Source organism: Epinephelus fuscoguttatus, linkage group LG5, assembly GCF_011397635.1.
Source record: "Epinephelus fuscoguttatus linkage group LG5, E.fuscoguttatus.final_Chr_v1".
NCBI classification, from domain to species: Eukaryota; Metazoa; Chordata; class Actinopteri; order Perciformes; family Serranidae; genus Epinephelus; species Epinephelus fuscoguttatus.
The window spans coordinates 23,725,729-23,746,203 of record NC_064756.1 but is presented as its reverse complement, the minus strand read 5'-3'; the positions used below and the strand labels follow the sequence as shown (position 1 = coordinate 23,746,203).

General features: G+C 42.8%; 1 protein-coding gene across 1 annotated transcript in view; it reads right to left on the bottom strand.

Moving 5' to 3' along the window:
- map3k10 (mitogen-activated protein kinase kinase kinase 10) overlaps positions 1-18,974 on the bottom strand; it is a 51,381-nt gene extending 32,407 nt beyond the window's left edge. The window contains exon 1 of the mRNA XM_049577068.1: positions 16,080-18,974. Within this exon, the coding sequence (XP_049433025.1) occupies positions 16,080-17,073 (994 nt within the window). The 5' untranslated portion in view covers positions 17,074-18,974. The remainder of the gene's footprint in view (positions 1-16,079) is intronic.
- Between the last annotated feature and the right edge of the window lie 1,501 nt (positions 18,975-20,475).

The following is a 20,475-nucleotide window of genomic DNA, read 5'->3' as shown; positions in this document are numbered from 1 at the left end:
TAAGAAGATGAGGAGGCAAAGCGGGTGGCGGTCTGAAGATGAAGAATGGGGGAGGGGAGACCGAGGATGAGAGGAGGAAGGAGGCAAGAAAGGGACACAAATGACAAGAAGGAAGAGCTGCAGAAATGAGGGCAAGAGAGGAGAATGAAATATGGGGAAGGAGCAGCTGAAAGGGGAGGACAAGCCGGTGCAGGAGAGTACGAAAAGGCAAGAAACAGTGAGCGAGGTGGGGGAGAAGAGGAACGAGCACTGCGAGAAAGAGGGTTATAATGAGTGGATGAAAAGATGCGGGCTGCTAGAGGTAAAGAGAGATGACTGGAGGGAGAGCTTTTGTCATTTTCCTGGCAGAACATAGCAGATGTCTTTGTATCTCAATAGGTCTCTCCATTTTCCTTGGCTTTCACACATCTCGTTTCTCAAGAGATTTCAAGCACGGGACGAGATAAAACATGTCTCCAAACACACACACACACGCAAAACTTCAAATCTCTTAAAATCCAAGTCTATTTAGTTTGAGTGCAGTGTGGAAAACCCAAACACAGACACACATACAGCTTAAAAACACTTTTAAAGATGATGTTTCTCCATCAAACCCTTCAGTTTAGTTATCTAAAAGTCGGAAAACAGCAGTGTGGAATAAGACTAAAAACCGATGAACACCAGAGTGAGACGTGCAGGTCTCTTCCATGTTGCCCCCATGCTTTGATATGGAGGTTGTAGTAAGTATGCTCCCATGTCATTGATACCCAGGTTTGGCTCCACTTTTACCACCACAGGCCATCGGGGCTCTAATCCTGAGCCGCGCAGTGGCACAGTTTCACCCCGCAGCCATTCACTTTGTCTTCGCACAAACACAGCTGCCAGATTCGTGTGACCAGGCAGCCTCTCTCTCAGAAGAGATTGAGGTATTAAATCAGGCGGCTTTCTCTTGGCTCTTTTTTACGTGGAGTGTGTGTGTGTGTGTGTGTGTGTGGTATGAGAAAATTGAGTACTTACAGTGTGGGAATTTTTAGAGAGGTTTGAGCTTTTTTACTCATGACAGATTGAACTTTTATGGCTCCTTTACTTTTGTTGAATTGCACAGAGCCAAAGTGCTTCTGTGTGCAATAACTGAGAAATATTTAACTGTTTGCTACCATCGACAGAAAAAGAAAAGCACTCGTCAAATTCAAGGCCGATTCAAACAATTTCTGATGTTTTAGTGGGCAGAAAATGAAAACAGAGGTCCCTCTCCATGACTAAATTTTAGCTGGGTGCTTTAGTGCAAAAAAGCAACTGCATTTTTGTCTCTCCAAAAAGATTCAGTTGACAAAAAAACAAAAGAACAACTTCATGTCTTTATCACAGACTAACAAAAGGCAGATGCATTTTGTCATGAAGCATCTTTTAGAGCATGATACTGATGAGCACGCTCTGATGAACGAGTCACAACAAAACTTGTCAACAAAAACCACCAAAACATGACAATAATTCCTCAAACTACTTTGGAGAAACAAATAAGATCAAGTGTGTTTCTTTTCTTCTTATTAATTATGATGCAAAACAAGATTAAATTAACCTTTAGACACTGCAACTACTTTTTTCTTTTGTAGCATGAAAAGGTCTAAAGGACCTAAAGACGTATTTCACTGCTGGAAAGTCTTTTCATAAAACCAGGTTGTCTATGGAGTAGAAATGTGCAAATACTTTTAAAATTGATGCTGAAATTTCCGTTCTGACAGAACATACATGTACACTTTCCCCTTTCTTAATGTAACTATTTTTAATTATTATATATACATATTTATCTAATTAATTCTATGTATTATTGTTTATTTATTTTTGTCATAAGTGTATTGTCACTCTTTTTTCATTAATGTACCATAGTCATTATTCTTATCATTAACTGATATGTTGTTGTTCTTATTGCCATTCCTCAGCCTCGGATGAGGGGGGAAGCTGCAGGTTCATTGTTGGAAAAACTCGTGTCCCTAAATGGTTTCATTACAGTTCCTAACATGCTAATAATATCTGTATAAAAAAAATAAACTGATGCTATATGACCAAAAAAAGCAAAAAAGGGCATGTGCTGTTGGTCATGTGGTAGAAAATAACTTGCAAGGACAACTTTAAGAATGCACTGCTCCACATCGGACGAATGAACACTCCCGCTGGTGTGTGACTTAATGCAAGCTTGGCTGTTTTGACGCATGAAATGTAACAAATGATCTCCAACCACAGTTAAACAGTACACTAAACTCAGTTTCTGAAAATATCCGAGGCAAGAAAAAGGCATTGCAGTAACAGAATCTTGCTTCATATTTCATCAGCACTGCTTAGTATTACCATTTGAGCTCAGTTTTTTCAGCCTCCATTTTTCCAATAGATGAAACAGTATGACACCCACTTCCTGTTCACAAATTCTCATATTACACTTAAACAGTGCACTAATATATGTTTCTGATGCCATTTTAAGTGAGAAATAGGCAATACAGTAACAGAATCTTGATTTACCTTTGATCAGAACTGCCTAGTTTTACCGTTTGATCTCAGTTTGGAGAGACCGACAGAAAGAGAGGCGGCTCTGCTTCTATATCCTTTGTGTTTATGGTGGCAGGCATTTTGAAGTACGACCTGTAATTCGAGAAATAGCCCCAGAGCCAGCCCAAATTCACATCATCCAGTGAATTTGGGCTAAGAGAGGAGCAGGGAGATCTGTACGCTGGTAAGATGGAGGGAGGTTTACCATAGTTCATTTACACATACTTCTCACATTGTTAGGATACAAAGCTGGTTGAAGATCAGCAAAGTACCCTTCAAGAGCATTTCTGTGACTAGTGGACTACTCTCACAGATGGACAGTTTCTCACTTGTTTTAAGATGCGTGGGACTGGAAATAAAACTAAATCAAGTTTAAAGCTGGTCATTCTCTGAACAAGTAAAACCCCGACAAGTCACTGCACAAGGTTAAACTGCTAAGAGCAATGACACATTGTAAAACGAAGCAGCGTTGTTTTATTTTGTGTCTAACATCCATGAGTTATGGATGAACCTGATCAAGTGTACAACATGACAACATGTTTACATGTCAAATCTATCCACAGGGAATACAAACGCTGAATAAAACATGACATTCTAGTATTGACTTTGGCAAACATCGCAGTGTGCTGTCTGCTGTCTGACAGAAGTGTCCTCCACTTGACTCCACTATAAAAGTGGTTGAAGGACTTTTGGCTCGGGGGACACCCAGCGCCTTCTCTGCATGGCCCGGCTCCCCACCCTCCGTGCCAGGCTGTTGGCAAACAACAATGACCCTCTAACAGCCAAGTCAACGGCAAGTCAACATACAACAGTCCAGGAGGTGCCAATGTAACGAGTGTGAGTGTGTGACATTGCTGTGTTTGTCTACTGCAATGTATGGCTTTGCCTCAATGCAGTGGCGAGAAACAGACAGCCATATTGTACTTATATTCATGAGGATTATTCCACAGGAACCTTAAGAAACTCAACTGATAACTAAAGCAAAAATAAGAGAAACACAAATGTGTTGCTCTGGATGAGTGTTTGCCCCTCTGGTTACGATTCTTTGTCATCTTGACTTTAATTTAAGACGACCTCTCGTGCCGTTGCTTCTCAGACTCTCTGACTGACTGAAGAGCTGAGGTGGATTAGAGGCGATGATGAGGAAAGGCGCTGCCTGTGGCGTTTAACGTCGGTGTTTACTGCGCCACTGTTTGCCTGTCTCCTGACTCACAGTAAAATAAAACACTCCTTGACCCTGTTTTGAACACGAGGACTCAGAAACACTAGAAGCTATAAGATGTTCCAGCCTTCTGTCTGCTTATGCAAATACAGTGCACTTGTATAATCCACTGGTGTGTGTGTGTGTGTGTGTGTGTGTGTGTGGGTGTGTGTGTGTGTGAATACAGTTTCATGATCCAAAATGTGACAAAATCTTAATGAACATTTGAACAGCGATGGCGAGCACAAATCAAACCCCACAGTACATATGCTGCACACATCACTGCATTTATGACTAATACTGTTACTCAGCTGTATTACGCAATTCATAGTGTACAACAACATACAGCAGGAGGATGTGTGAATGTGTGTCAGTATGCTTGGCAGGTCCACCGAGAGCCTGAGCTGCACTGCAGTAAAAGAGAGCAGTGGGGAGTCTTCACTGCTAACTGGCCCCAAATCAACTTTTTATTGACCAGTGGAGAAAATAATTGTGATGTGTGTGGGCGCATGCATGTGTACTCATTTGTAATCATGCAGCCATTGACTGGGTGTCACTGTTTGGTTTAGTTGTGTCGCTGTGGCTGTGCCTGTGTCTCTCACTCCCTGAGACAGACTGAAACTCGGCAGCGTTCCCATTTGACAGCGAGGCGATACAAACATCTGTTAGCAGTGTGGGCCGAGTTCACGTGGTGAAAATAGTCCACAGACCCTCAAACAATCCAGATACCACTGTTTGATATCATCAAGTTATCAAGTCCTATAAGTTACCTCAATCTGTGTCCTCAGTCCACTACTAGCCTACTGAGAAAAACTTAAGTCAACCCCTTCACAACGTGTACCATGTCTTATTGCAGCATTGCATTGTGGTCTGATGAAGCTACTGTCACTGGAGAAGTCAATTTATCTCTGGTTTCATCCCTGCTGTTGCAGCTGCCAAAATAACACTGAGTCAAAAATGAAGTCCTGACACATATTTGTACCCACATTTGATGTCTGAGATGAAAAATGAACTCCATTGGAGCTGCAGTGGAGATGCTGAATCTCAGCCTGACATTAGATGTCAAGTCCGAATGGATATTGCCAACATAAGAAAGATTCAATGATGAAAGTGACAGTTCATTCCAGAATGCGTATATTTCCTCTTACTTGTAGGGCTATTGGTCAATCTAGATTGTTTTGGTGTTGCCGAGTGTTGGAGATATCTGCCATAGAGATCTCTGTCTCTTCTTGTGAGCAGTTTCATAAAGGAACTATTTTCTTTCCACTGAACTACACCCTCCAACCGTGTCACCAAGCAGTAGGAGGTATACATTTACGTATCAACGAGAGGCTAGTCCTCATGACAGCACAAGATGTAAACATCAATGGCGTCCTCCCTCGGCTGAGCTGTAACATTAGCTAGCTCAGTGGTGCTAGCAGTATCAAACTGTTCGTTGCTATTCTGGGGTGTAGTTCAGTAGCAAGAAAATAGTTCCTACATGAAACTGCTCACAATAAGGTCTGTGGATCTTATCTTGAGTAACCATGACATTATTTCTGTTGCTGCATTTTTCTGGCTTTAGGCACCACAAGCCGAGTGCCATCTGGTTCCATTGTATTAAAGAAAAGGCGGACATCTCTACAGCTGATATTTCCAAGACTCAGCATCTCACACCAAAATATTCTAGACGGATAAATAGCACGGCAGATAAGAGTATAAGTGTGCAATACATTTCAGTTGAACTGTCCCTTTAAAGTAGCCTACAGCTTTAAGATAAAGCCAACATCAGCATGCTCACAATGTCACCATCTTTGTTTAGGGTGTTGGCATGCTAACATTTGCTAATTAGCACTAAACACAAAGCACAGCTAAGGCTGATAGTAATGTCATTAGTGTTACTGGCTCACCCTTTTTTCCCCTTCAAGGATGGTGACCTTGTGGGTAACCTGTGAGTATGATGTGTACTTCACAGTGAGTGTGGAGTGAAGCAGGTCTCTTGGGGTGTCATGGTGAAGACGGCAGGCGGCAAAGAGTGATGATAGTCGGCAAAATAAAGTGTCTAGATAGATAAGCTCAAGGCTACTGTTAAACCTCATGAGAAGGCCATGTTTGTTGTTTTGTGGTTAAGACTGCAATAATATCCTCCTGAGACCCTGTGTCCTAATAGGAGGGCATCGCATGTTGGGTTTACTGGACCTTATACTTCATTCTGCTTAACTTAGACCTGTTGTCCTTGTCTGTGGACGCTTTTTTTGTGCCATCTAGTGGTAGTAAGACCACAATATACAAATTCTTTTAAAAACAAGATGGCAGCCATCTTTGCCAAGTCAGTCTGTAGCCAACACCACCACGAAAGTGGACATGGTCCAAAACCTGATCACATTTGATGGTTGAAACTTGTTCATTTATGATTAATAATGTTTGTTGTTTGATATGGCAACAAATTTGACCAATTTTAGCAACAGTAACAAGCTAAGACTCTGTTAATTAGGAAGTACTTGTCTGAAAACATTGGGACTTTACTGTTGTCCCGTTTGAGGATAGTGGGGCTTAATTATTGTTGTCAAAGTTTAGTTTCTATACTTATCAGGTCCTACTGATTCCAAATAGCTAGGAGAAATTAAAAATGTGAACCAAAAGTTCAGGTCTCAGGAGTATAAAGCCATTGTTGGTGAACGGCACCCAAAAGCCTCGCCATCCTTCCTTCTGCAGAGTGGTCCTGACTGCTAAAAGCTAGTTACCAGCCAAGCTAAAATGAATGTTAATAAGCCAGTGTGTTCTCGACTACGGTTCATAGCTAGTAAGCTGTCACCGAGGGAGGTAGCATTAGTTTGGCAGATATTTGGTTATAAACTAAAGAATTACACAAATAAAGACTTTGACCTGGTGATGGTGCTCGATGAAAAGTGAAGGGAAGTTAAATTCATCCTAAAGGAAACATGAATATGTGTACCACATTTCCCGGCAATCTATTGTTGCCAGGTTGTCGAGATATTTTATTCAAAACCACAAATATGAACCTGCTAATGGCTCCTGAGGAAGAGTCAGGGGATCACCAAAGTCATTAGGATTTACCCTCTAGGGGTCTTGAATATTTGTCCCAAATTCCATGGCAATCTATTGAATAGTTGTTGAGATATTTCAGTCTGGATCAAATATTGTTAGACCACTAGCCGCTAACGTGGCTATAAAGAACAGCAACAATGAGACTCATTGCTTTGGATCATTCAATATCACTGAAGCTAATTTAAGTGCATCATGTTAATATAACTATACAAAAGGTAATGTAATAAATTTACATCATGTACAGTAGAAGACAGTGTGGAAAAGTTGTGTATGCTACATCTACTTCACCTCACACCTAAAGAATTTGTTTTAGTGGTCAGGTTATTACCTGCACATGCTGGTGTTCATATGGCTGCAGTTATATGATTTATACCTTTCACTTGAACTTGAAGTGTATTGGTATAATGAGGCCTGCAGTACAGACAGACACATAATGGAAAGCTGCAGTCTAAAGTCCATCAAGAGCGTTAACCTTAATCTGTAGCCAGCTCACTGAGAGGAAGAAGAATGGTTTGACCTCCTCTCAAACTGGCCATATATACTTCTCCCTATCCCTGCCTCCATCTCTCCCTCCCCCCATCCATCTCTCTATTCCCTTTCCCAACCGAGCCTCCAGGGGTTTCTCCACAGCCACTGCATTCCTCTACCCATCCTGCCTTGCTTCCACCGCACTGTCATTCATGGCCTACAGTCGTCCCTCGCTGCCTCTATCTCCCATCCTTCGCCCCACATCCCCTCCTGCAGTGACTCCTGCCATTGTGAGCCTTGCGCTCTCACTCTGTCTTGGGCTGCTGTGTGAGAATGGGTTCATTGTTGCCCTGTTGCAGCGTGCACATGAGTGTACGTGTGTGTGTGTGATAGTAGGAGTGTGAGTTCTCTGCCCTAGCGCCAGCATGTCCTGCTGTCCGACCTCCATACGCACACAGGCCCTCATACTCTACTGCACACGCACCACAGAAATTAAAACACAGCCTGTGGTGTAATTATTCTGACCGAGAGTCTGATTTCCACTGGTGAACGTGTTCCCTTCACTTTTTAAAATCCTTAAAGATTGGGCTGAAAATAAATATTAGTAGCTGTATTAGATTATAAACTCAGATACTGATTCTATTATAAACCTCTCCCTTTACATTATTATACCACAATTTAATGAAGCACCAGGACAGATGTGTTGACTTTATACCACCTCCTTCCCTACCTCTTCCCTACCCTACCTTCCTACCGTCCTACCTCTTTTGCTCTTCACTCTGAATCAGTAAATACTACATTAGCATTAGCTTTGTCAGTTGGTTTAATTAGCAACATAAAAGCTAGTTACCTGCCAGTTACCAGGTGTAAATATTTAGTACAAGTCAAACAAAACTTTTGACAATGCCTGACAAAGATCTCTGTTAGATCAAAATGCTGCTCTGTTGAATTTCATTTGCTTTGAGCTGTCAGTACAGTGTGCAGATCTTTTATCTGCCTTACATTTGTTTTTCAATCAGTTTAGAATCAGTGGGAATATTTAGATTATGCTAACCTGGCTAATGTTATTAGGTCATTTAAAGGTTTACTAGAGGAGGGTCCAAACGTTTTTGAATGGGGGCAGATTAGATCATGTTAAAATACCTGGGGGCCCGCTGCTTCTCGCATCAAATGGGTTACTAAAGAAATCACAAACAAACACAACTGTTTCATCTTTCAGTGAAAACACATTTGACTTTCCACCACTCCTGAAAACAGCGTCACTCGCTGTCCATTTTATGTGTCTTTTCTGTGGCCATGTCTGCTACCTATAATATCTTTTGAAATGTCAAGCTGAGGGCTGTTTAAAATTGGTCCGCGGGCCATGATTGGCCGGACTTTGGACATGCCTGGTTTACTATGAGGAATCTTCCTAAAAAACAATTTATAGACTCTAAGGGTGGGCATTTTAAGTAACATCTATATTCAAGTACTTGCATTAAATTATCCCAGAGTGCCAAAGTACTTGCAAAAAAAAAAAAGTAGTGTAAAATAAGAGTAGGATCTGTAATTAACACCAAAGTGAAAATGCAGGTAGAGGTTGTTAACCTACCTTTCTGCTCTGAGATCCAAGTTATTTTATGATATACAAGTTTAACATTTCAAAGGTTTCACTGCACATTCAGGTTCTGGTCGCAAATCTGCCTGTTACACTGGATTTATACATGTCTGACTGAAAACACGGAAAGTTATCTGCGGCTATGCCAGATCAATCATCTTTGCTGAATGGATCTGTGAAGCTATTCATAGAAAGCAGTTACATCGCTGCATCTCGTCCAAAAAATGTAAACTTTTAATATTAAAACAGGGTCAGTTTAGATTGAGGTCTCTTCTTGCTGAAAACTGATTTTACTGAAGTTATTTTCAATGGGCTTAGTGTATTAATAATACAGCAATTATCTTCCACGACCATATTTGAAACTAACCCACACACTGAATCAATAGGAGTCATATCCACACATATCGTACATGCATATTATTCTTCAAATCCACGCCCATGAATCTGGTATGGTGCTGCCACTGCCAAGGACAAGGGCAGACTGCAGCATATCATTTGCTCTTTGGAGAAGGTGACTGGCTGAAACTGCCATCCCCCCAGGAACTGTACAACCTCAAGGACCCTGAGGCGGGCAGGAGAGATTGCAGCCGACCCCTTCCATGCCAGAAACGACTCTTTCAACCACCCCCCACTGGCAGGAGGCAGCGGCCCATCAGGACAAAGACCTCACGGCACAAAAACAGTTTCCTCCTATCTGCAGCGGCCCTCATCAACAAGGTCTGGGACCCCTCAGACATTAACATCTTCACCTCTTTGCATTACAGTAAATTAAACGACTACTATTGCTGTACATTGCATTTTCTTTTAATTCTTAATACTGTGAACCTTTGCGCATCCTCTAGAATATATTTTGGTTTTCCATTTTAACAGTTACGTTGTACATTTTAAAAAATATTCTTTAATATTTTCATTGTAATTTTTCTATTCTATGTTTGTTTCTTGTCGATTAGCAGTAATAAATCGATTCTGATTCTGATGAAATACTTCACCACTTAAGGATAAAAGGCGTGTGATGCTGGCCTCGCCGTCTCTATTTTGTGTGGCAGTCATATTGCTAGCTCACACTCCAGTTAGTCACAGTCTCAGCCTCCACCACTCTGTCTCTCTGAGGGATTATCAGACGGCACTGGCCTCCACTCTAATCCTTTCCTCAACAGACTCACTCTTACAGTCTCTCTCTCTCTCTCTCTCACACACACACACACACACACACACACACACACACACACACATACACACATGCAGGCTTTTCAATGACGGCGACTATTTGCCATATCTCACCTTGCTAATCTGTTATCTAGCCTATTAGGCCTACAGCATGTGCTGTTTTTGACGTCATGATAGGTAGTTAAACACCAAAATTAAAAGAAAAAGACCCAGGCAATCTATTACATAAGTTTCTCCTTTTTTGCTTTGTAATCTAAATACACAATGAGCAAACGGCACCCTTGACAAGCCTGCTTTGAGACATGGGGCTCCCGCTATTCAGATGATTGTTGACTGTGTAAACATGGCATCCATTTGAAACTACAGCAGTCAAAACAGCAGGTAATGTCAGCCGCCCTCTTGTCTTTATGGAGTGTGTCTATTAGCCTCTGAATTCACTGTAAAACATCACAGACGCTTCATCTGGGGCCATAAAATCTCAACTTATATTCACAGTTGTTTTAATAAGTGTTGAATTCATGCAGATACATCTTATCTAACCGGTGTTAAAAGTAAAACACAAACAATAGCTGTATGCATATAAACGTCCACAGTGAGACATGGTCAGACTATATGACATTTACTGTAAGTGCGGGCTGCAGGTACAGATACATCCTGGCTTGTGTCTTCCTGCGACAGGTGATCATCTCACCTGTGTTGTCTTACCTGCTGCTGACTCACAGCCTCTATAGAGCTCTATATAAAGTGTCATCAGTGACTCTCAGTGACATACACGTACCTTAAAAGGGAACCATGACTCTCATATCCTGGCAGCAGTAATGGAGCAGATAGTGTATTGTGTGTTGTTCTGGGGCTTTTGACCGTATCACACAGTACTCAGCAGCAGATTAAGTTTAAAGTAAGTGAACAGACTTAAATGAGGACTCTGGTAATATCTGTGTTTGGTTTTGTTGTCACTAAACCACTTAGTTAGAGCTTTAGTTGTCATCTGTCAGCTGTGGTCTACAATCTTCTTTAAAAGGAATCCAAATCCATGCTTGCTGAGGTGGGTTAGTGACCACAGATATCTCAGGCTAGGAAACACAAAACAAAGCCAAATACTGACCAAACACACCTATGTCAATAATGTAATACCGATCACTACTGGTGCTTTCAAAATAAATTTACATCAGAGTTTTTAAAGAAATCATTACTAGTTATGTGGATATATATAACATTACTGCTCATTTAATTCTGGACCATTAAATTGTACAATTTCATTGTTAGGCAGTCTTATAATTATGTAAAAAATGATATTTAGGTTAAATCAAGATCAATATTGAGTCTCACAATCTGCAACAACTATTTTAAGCAAAAATGCCCAAAATGCACTAGTTAGAGCTTCTGAGATATGAATAGCTATTGGTTTTTCTTTAGGCCCAGACACACCAAACCAACATCAAAGCACAATTGGGGACGAAAGCCAACTGTTTTGTCGCCTCATGTTGCCTGTGTCTTAGCCAAACTGTTGCACATGAACACATCACAAAGACTACAGCCAACAGCCAACTAACATGTACGTTCTAAGCCTGCATGAGAGGAAATAACTCTTCATACCAACAGGCACCAGTGGTCTATATTCATCATTGAAAAAAGGGAAACTGGGAGACGTTTATTAGCCAGTTAGCACATTAATAACAAAACCCAATGTTGAAGGAACAAAGGATATTTACCGTGCACTAGCAAACAAGAACACAAACAATTACGAAACGTTTCTGCTAAAGAACTCAATGGCTAAAAAAATAATTTTACCTAACGTATCACAATTGAGTGGATCTCGTGCCCTCTTGACTTCTCTTTTGTTTACTTTCCTCACTTCTGTTTCTCTTCTCAGGCACTGAGCTGAACTGCCAATCAGAGTGATTTCGTTCAACAATGGGCTCCGCCATCTCTAATGCTGGTTCAACATGCTAAATTGGCCAAAAAACAAGGACTGATAAGAGCCGTCTAGTGAGAAGGGATGGCCTGACATTGACAGTTGGCCGACCGTTGGCTTGGACCCTGAGGGCCCTTAGTCTTCTGTGAGAGTAAACTGAATATCTTTGGGCTGGGAGCAGCTGGTCAGACAAAAAACAAAACATCTTAATATGTCAAGTTGACCTTTTTCACCATTTTATGAACCATACAATTATTTGGTTAGTCAAGAAAATAATCAACAGATTAATCAAAGGTTGCAGCCCTAGTCTCATACTATAATACTGATATCATATCAATGCACTGATGCTTGCAGTGATCAAGAACACTCTGAATCCTACCATTGTTTCTACTTAAATCCCACACGTCAATCACGCCAATCAAAAAGGACTGGTGCCCTATGCTTTGAGAGACTAAAGGCTGATCCAGGATCAGAGTGGCAGGTAAGGCGTGACCACGGGGGCCATGACCTGCCAATCCACAAACATGCTGTGACATCACTCTAAGGAGGTCATGGTAATCAGATTATCCATGTTACACAGACTCACTCACTCAGTGTGGGCCTCGACCGACAGCAACACTCAGCAGGTTAGAGCACTTTCACACACGCACGAGAACACGCCTTAAAAAATACTTTAACTTCGCTGGGACAAAAATAGATGAAAGCATGTGAGTGAGCCAAAAATAAAATCCCTGTGTTGTAAAATGTTTGTAAAGCTTCAAACACACGCAGACTCTGTGAGCAGTGTCACGTTTAGCCTTGATGAATTCTTCAGAAGGAGAATGAACATTGTGTGTTTACTGAGCGTAGAGAGATAGACGACAGAGGAGAAGCTTGGGGGCCTGAGCTGCTCTGTCACCGCAGTGATGCCAAGTGGTCGGCGGTTTGAAGAGGACACCTGAGACCAGCGCACCTGGACAATGAGCTGAGGTGTAACCCTAAACTGAGATGAACCGCTGTTTATCCCCTGCGCTCTCCTTCTCTTGTTCTTTCCCATCAGTCTCCTCTCTCGCTTCATACATTTCAGCTCTCTCTGGTCCCCGAGCTTATTTTCCCTCCTTAACATGATCTATTCCACCCTCTTATTCTCTGCCTTTCTCTCTAGCTTTCTTTCCATGCTTCACCCTTCTGGGCATCGCCAGGCTAATGCAAACATCCCTCAGTGTGGCCTGTGAGTCACAGTCTAATCACATACTTAACGATTAGCACCCACACATTTTCAGTCATCATTCAGGGTGGAAAAAGCAGGGTCTGAGCCCTTCATGAGACATTCCTGCATTTCTTCTGTTGCTATTTTCACACAGACAATACTCTAAATTGGGGGACTGACATTTTGCGCAGCAGCTGACAGCGGCTAGCAGCTGTATGACTCAGTGACACAGAAGCAGTGCCCATGTCACCATGGAAAGGCAGCGTTATGGTGTTGTTGCCAAGGCTCTGCTGTCCAATACGCATCTGATCCCCCGTTGTTACTGTTACTGAGCCACACAGCAAGGAGGGAGAGCGACGAGATGGGAGCAGGGTATGCATGTTCAAAAGTGAGACGCAAGAAGACAGGGATTGAAGATTAGGAGACGTTTCGGCAGATCAGCAGCGAGTGTGTTTAAGCTATACTTACTTTCTGCCTGTCTCCCTCTTTAAAAGGCCTTTAGTCAGCATCCTGCACACTCCACCCATATTTGTACACTCCCTCCCCCCATCACTCATGTCACTTGGGATAAACACACACACACACAGTCCGACCTGCATGTACACACACAAAATGCACTTAGATGCACACTGTGTGTTATTTCTTTGATGCACCAACAACTGCAACTGCGTCTTTAAACAGCAAGTAGCACAAAGGACCAAAAATAGCTCAGTGAGTTGCAGAGCAGAACTGCTCTCCTTGAGGAGGGGAGGAAAGAAGAGGAGGAGGAGGAGGAGGAGGAAGAGCAGGAGGAGGTGCAGAGAGAGATGACAGGGAAAAGATGGCAGAAGGAGACCAGCTCTCCAGGACTTAGGCCTCCCTGCCGCGTTCAATTTAAGTTTCTCATCCAGTCTCAGCTCCCAGAAAGAAACTCTGTGAGTTAATATTCAATGACACTTGATAATCACATTTATGCAATGATGAAAAATGGATACAAGAGGGCCAAATGTTTGTACATTGGTAACTGTCTACTTATCTGTCCCAGTGGATTTCACACAGGCCGATCAGAGAAACTGATTGATGTGACCAAAATATGTCAATGTCAGAAGTGGGACAGTGGGACACATGCGCTCTTTTTTAATAGTATATGAATTATACTTGTTACTAGTATTACTCTTATTTGAGTTTTCTGTTCTGTTCTTAAGTACTATAAAATGATCTTTATCTCTGCTGTATGTGAAAGATTTCACCATTTTACGAGACAATGATGACGAATGAGAAGATTGATACCACTTTAATGTCTGTACAATAAGTATGAAGCTAAAGCTTATAACAGTTAGCTTAGCTTAGCATAAAGACTGGAAACAGGAGGAAAACAGCTAGTCTGACTCTGTCCAAAGGTACCAAAATCTCAATTTGTGTTTTCAACATTGGGTTGTGTTGTTACTATGTGTTAACTAGCGTCTTGAGCCCATCCCGTCGGTCTTCTGGTTTCCCTTTTTTAATGACAAATACAAACTACCACCACCTGCTGTATGAAGAGTAATTTCCACTGACACGGGCGCCGAATGTACGTGCTAGTTGGCTGTTGGTTGTAGTCTTTGCCGTGTGTTCAAGTGCAACTTTTTGGCAGAGACTAAAGCAATGTGATGCGACACAACAGTCAGCCTTCATCGCCACTAGTTCTTTGGTGTCGGTTTGGTGCTTCCAGGCCTTAAAGTTCACTCACGCAATTTAAAGCACCTGCAACAGGAAACAGTTCGGGACATAGCCCCAGTTAAAGCCACAACATTATAATTTCCACACAAATGAGATATAATGTATTAATTAGTGAGCTTTAGAAGTGCAGGTAGGCTGATTTTGTTACCTTCAAACAAAGCTACGCTAGCCCTTTTCCAGTCTTTATGCTAAGCTAAGCCAACTGTCTACTCGCTACAGCTTCATATTTAATATAGAGACGTGAAAATAGTATCTATCTTATTATCCAGCTCTCAGTAAGAAAGAGAATGACAGAATTTCTCAAAATGTCAAACGAGTCCTTTAAGGGTGTGTTTGAGTCCTGAAAATATATTATGCATAAAAAAATTACATGGACAACATGTTCTGCCCATAATTCCCAACTTGCGTCAATATCACTGTCAAACCAACAAAATACTGTCGTTCTCCTATTTCTTTTCTTCAGAGCAAATGAGCAGTTTCCAGTTTATTAGGTACACCTGACTAAGGCTAATGCACTCCGATACAGCAGTCCTGCCATAAATCCTCCTTTCATGAGGGTTATAATGTTCAGCTTTTGTTGAAACTGTTGTAACAAGTTTGATAATGAGTCAAGATCAAGTTACTAGCTTCATCTGTGGCTTTTAACGCCATATCACAGCTCTAACGTTGTAATATATCTACTGTTCTAATTTGTCTACCACATATCAGCAAGGACAGACTATGTATTACACACAGCTTTCAGTGTAATGCAAAATAATTCAACAACAGCGCAAACGGCAGCCTCTAAAAGTAAGTTAAATCAACACCTTAGCAAAAACTAAACAGTACAAAGTTCATGAGGCAGGACTGTTAGTTTTAGCTACATGTACCGAAACAATAGAGCTCATACAGTAGAGCTGTGTTTCGCATTTGCATTTGTTGTGTCACTTTTTACTGTATTTGAATCTATATTGCATAATATGCTACCTCATAACACCTGGTGTTTGATCCAACTTGTCCTCACTGAGCCTCTCAGCTGTGAGTCAGATAATACACACAGCTTTAAGGTTTATTATTGACTTTGCCAATAGTGTGACAAAGAATATCTTCGTGCGAGGTCTACTCATATCCTGGCACCTTCAACCACATTTTGGTCCTGTGATAACAGGGATGTGATCTCTAACCTATAAACACCTGCTATCACATGAGCATTTTAGGTCACATGACAACTGAGTAAACTCCATCTACAGATGAGGAGCCCCTGTGAGGATAAGTCTCACTTGTTTGTAGTACTTACTGTTGCTGGACTTGAGGTCTCTGTGGATGATAGGTACGAATGCCTGGTTGTGCAGGTAGTCCATCCCTGTGGCAATCTGGACCGCCCAGTTCACCAGAACCCTCGGGGGAACCTTCTTCCCAGCCAGTGCTCGGTTCAGAGCCCCTCCTCTGGCGTACTCCATCACTAAGCACAGGTTGGGCTCGCGCAGGCAGACCCCACGGAGCGCAATTATGTTGGGGTGCCGGAGCATCCAGAACAGCCTGGCCTCCTGCCGTACGCTCTCTGCTGTGGCACTAATATCCTCATCTGGGTCTTGCCTGGCAGCCTTTACAGCTACTTCTTCATTCCGCCATACTCCTTTGTACACTTTCCCAAACCCACCAGCTCCAATCACCTCCTCCAGGAGCAGTTCTGAGAAGTCTATCTCCAAGGGGCACTCACCCACACCACCTGCCACCAGCCCTCCTGCGGTCAGCTGCTGGTAGTTGGCGGTGTCGCCCCTCGTGACGTAGTTGCATGGAAAGATACCCACCTTGTCCTGGATCTTGCCCGTCCACCAACCCTCATCCCCAGACACTTTGGAGTCTTTAGAGAGGACCTCAAGAAGGTCCCCTCGCCGCAGGGTTAACTCCTCATCTGCTGTGGCCTCATAGTCAAACACTGCCGTCCAGTAGGGGTTGTTGGCACCACAGTGGTGACCAGGGTGGGAGTCTGGGGAGCCGGAGGAGGACATGGTGGAGGAGTTCCAGCTGCTGCCATTCTCCACCTGCACTATTGGGGCCGGACACATCAGCGGCGGAGGGGTCATGTTCGGGGGCATTGAGGAGGAGGTAGTAGAGGTGGGAGGCCCGAGTGGGATTAGGCAAGGGGGAGGCGGGGAGCAGCAGCCCCCACAGCTGGTGCAGGACAGGGGGGCTGCTGTGCTGCTCGCTCTGCCGTATGGGTTCATGGCAGCCCGACTGCTGTTTGACGTTATAGGCCTGCCCTCTGTCAACTCAGGCACAAAATCCATACAGGGCCCATTGACAGAGACGAGGGGTCCTCGACCACCGGTGGGGGGGAGAGGGGATCAGAGGATCAGAGAGCCGCAACTGCTCTCCCCCATCACCACATCTCGCTGTTGAAACTTTGCCAAATCCTGTCACCGGTTGCTGCTGTGCTGTTGCTATGCAGTGTGTAAGTAACATGTATTCCCAAAGGCAAGTTCACTCAGGGACAATGTACATTAGGTCAAACAATGACACTCAGCAGAGCAGATCCATGAGTGTAACCCCCCCGAAACCTAATTGATTGTTTCTACAATTGTGTCTTTTGGAAAGCTGCCACCGACTCTCACAGGAGACGTGAATATGTGTTTATCTACGAGACAGCAGGTCTGATAAGAGAAATTTAGATATATGCCTTCAGTCTGATGAGTTTCTGATCGCTGAGTGAATTCTGGCCTGTAAATTGCTGCCTACAATGAACAAAACAGTTACCATAACAATGACCTACATTGCTTTTACACTTAAGCAGAGTAAACTTAAAAACAATGGGCTCATGATTTATAATATTGAATCCTTCGCTGTAATAAACACATAACCTCTTCTGAAGATAATATCAGCCCATTGAGCACTAATGTCTTGACTTTGAGGGCTGCACTCAGAGGTGATAACAAAACCACAACTGGTTAATTTTATTATTGAATATGGAGTATTCAGGCTGCCAATAAAACCCGCAGTCTGTCAATGAAATCCTCTGAGCAGGGGTCCTCATTATTTCTCATCCAGCCCAGTGTACATGCACCTCCCCCGCCTGCCATCCCCAGGAACACGGGCTGATTTCTCTTCTATACTGCGTTTGGAAATATCCGCGGATATTCGCCCTACATCCCCACAAGCCGGTCCAGGCTAAATCCTACATGCATGCTCCCAACTCATGAGCAGGGTTCAACGTCCACGAATAGCTTTTATCAAAAGGGCCCCGTCCATTTTAAGACAGCTGGGGAATTACAGCTACAAGCCGACGGCACGGCGGCAGGTATTCAGTACAGACAGAGCTGTGAAGTGGCACCATGTTCAGCATCCAGCCAAGTCTGAGTACAACAAACCCGCCTCCGTCTCTGTCTCTGTGCAGCGGCCTGGTTCAGTCGCCTCTGCTGGGCTACATTTGTGATGGTGACGGGTCCTCGGTGAGAAAAGAAACTCTCCTGCACTGAAGACAGTAAAGGGATGCCAGCATCTATCATTATTATCCTGCAGCCTCGAGAGCACGCATGGTAGTTTCAGATCATCAAGCGAGTAGCTAGGGTTTTTAAATGTCCACGGATCCTTTAGGAGCGACAGAAAGCATCACACGGCGGCAACAAGGTGGAAAATATTGTCAGCGAAGGCTTGCATGGAGGCATTGCAGCATTACAGTATCTGTGATCCGAGCGGAGCAGATGAAATAAGGCGATGAAGGCTCCATGTTTCCCTTAGAAATAGATCGACCCCCATAATAATAATAATAATATAGCTATTTGTTATGCACACAAAATATTGTGCGTACCCAGTCCTTGCTTTCTTCTTCCGCCCTCCAAAGCTTTATTATAATACGTAAACAATTAGCGTTTACTGTAACCTAACCTGGACACTGAGGGCAGCAACATCCACCGACATCGTCGCATGGGCGTGTGGTTGCATCCGAGTAAAGAGGGACCATCCAGGTCAGTAACCCAATTTGGCGACAGCCTAAAACGCTCCCGGGAGTCTCTGTCCGTGCTGCTCATCCAGCTGTCCGGAGCTCCGCCGTATCCAGACAGGCTTTTCCTCCAAAGAGACGTGACATTTCGAGCACCGAGCTGTCAGTCTGTGGGCTGACTTTGCATCCAAATACACCGGGGCGCAGTCCACATACGTGGGAACAAGTGCTTCTGCTGTCAATGATCTACAAAACATGGGGATGGATGGAGCGCGCGGGCTGTCTGCGCACCTACGCCCCGTCACGTGTGCGCAGATCTGGGCGCAGCTCACCGTGCAGGGCGGAGAGGAGGATGGTTCAGTCTGTTGGAACGAGGCTAGACTGTGCTGGTGGTGAGGCGGTGCTGCTGCATTGTGGGTAGTGTAGTTTGTGAGGGATCTCCTGCTGACCTACATCATTGTGGCAGCTCATGTAACGAAATAATGACCAATGTAAGAATCATAAGTCAAAGGACATGTGATCGTTTATGTGTAGATAACTAGACTTCATTGCCATAGCGTCATATAATTATAAATCATGCTTAATTTAGGCCCACCTGGAAAATATAGCTTCTTGCTGCTCCCTTACATGGTCAGGGGTCAGAGGTCAACAGCACAGCATCAGCTTTGTCACTCTGACTAGCTGAAGATCAGTAAATCTAAGATCATTCTTATGTTAAATAATTACAGTGTTAGGAGCTTTCGGGACTAGAATTAGAATATATCTACAGAAATGCCATTTTTATGCAAGGAGAGGATAACATGAGGGAAACTACTGTCAGAATTTTTCTTGACTTTGCATGAGATTGTGCTTCCTGAGAAAAGGACATTACATGATATGGATGTGGTTCTTGTGCACACTGACACAAGATGTTGTTGGATCACAGTGTGTATAAAACAACATGTTTATTAAGACAAAGGATACCAGAATAATTACTGTTGTTTTATCTGAACAAAACAATAATGTGTCAGAATTCCATTACATTCCACAATACAATCAACATACAGTGTAATATTCATGCCCATCAATTTTTAAGCTATACTGACCCCTGGTGTATGATGAGTGAAACACAAAGTATTCAGTGGTGGTTCAGTGCCCTGTGCATTTTCACATAGTGGTATCATTGGAGTCATACTTAGTGGTGCAGAAAGTATTCAGATCCTTTACTTAAGTAAAAGTATTGGTAATTTGTTACCAGTGAAAAGGAGCATTGAAAATGTTACTTTAGTAAAAGCATGTAAGTACAATCAGGAAAATGTATTAGAATATTACAAGGAAAGTACCCAGTTACAAAAACAATCAAACCAATTTAATAAATCAAATAATTAAAAGAAACAGCATAAAGTCCTCATATTTAAAAACACATACAGGTGTAGATCTAAGGGGGGCAGTTGGACACGCCCCCCTCAGCATTTAAACAAAGCCTACGCCCTTGTTTGAGAAGCTGGAACCGTGAAGTGTTTTTACATAAAACTGAGTTAAACAATTATCAAAATAGTTTCCAGTTAGCTTTAGAATCAGTCGAATAATTATTTTAGCTGGACTTGTATATTTTCATATGGTTTATGTGATAAAATCTTAAATGGTAAAGTACCTAGTAACTAAACTTATCAAATAATTGTAGTGGAGTAAAAAGTGCAATATTTCCCTCTGAACTGTAATGGAGTAGAAGCATAAAGAGAGTAAAGTCACTCCATGGTAGGATTAGAATTAG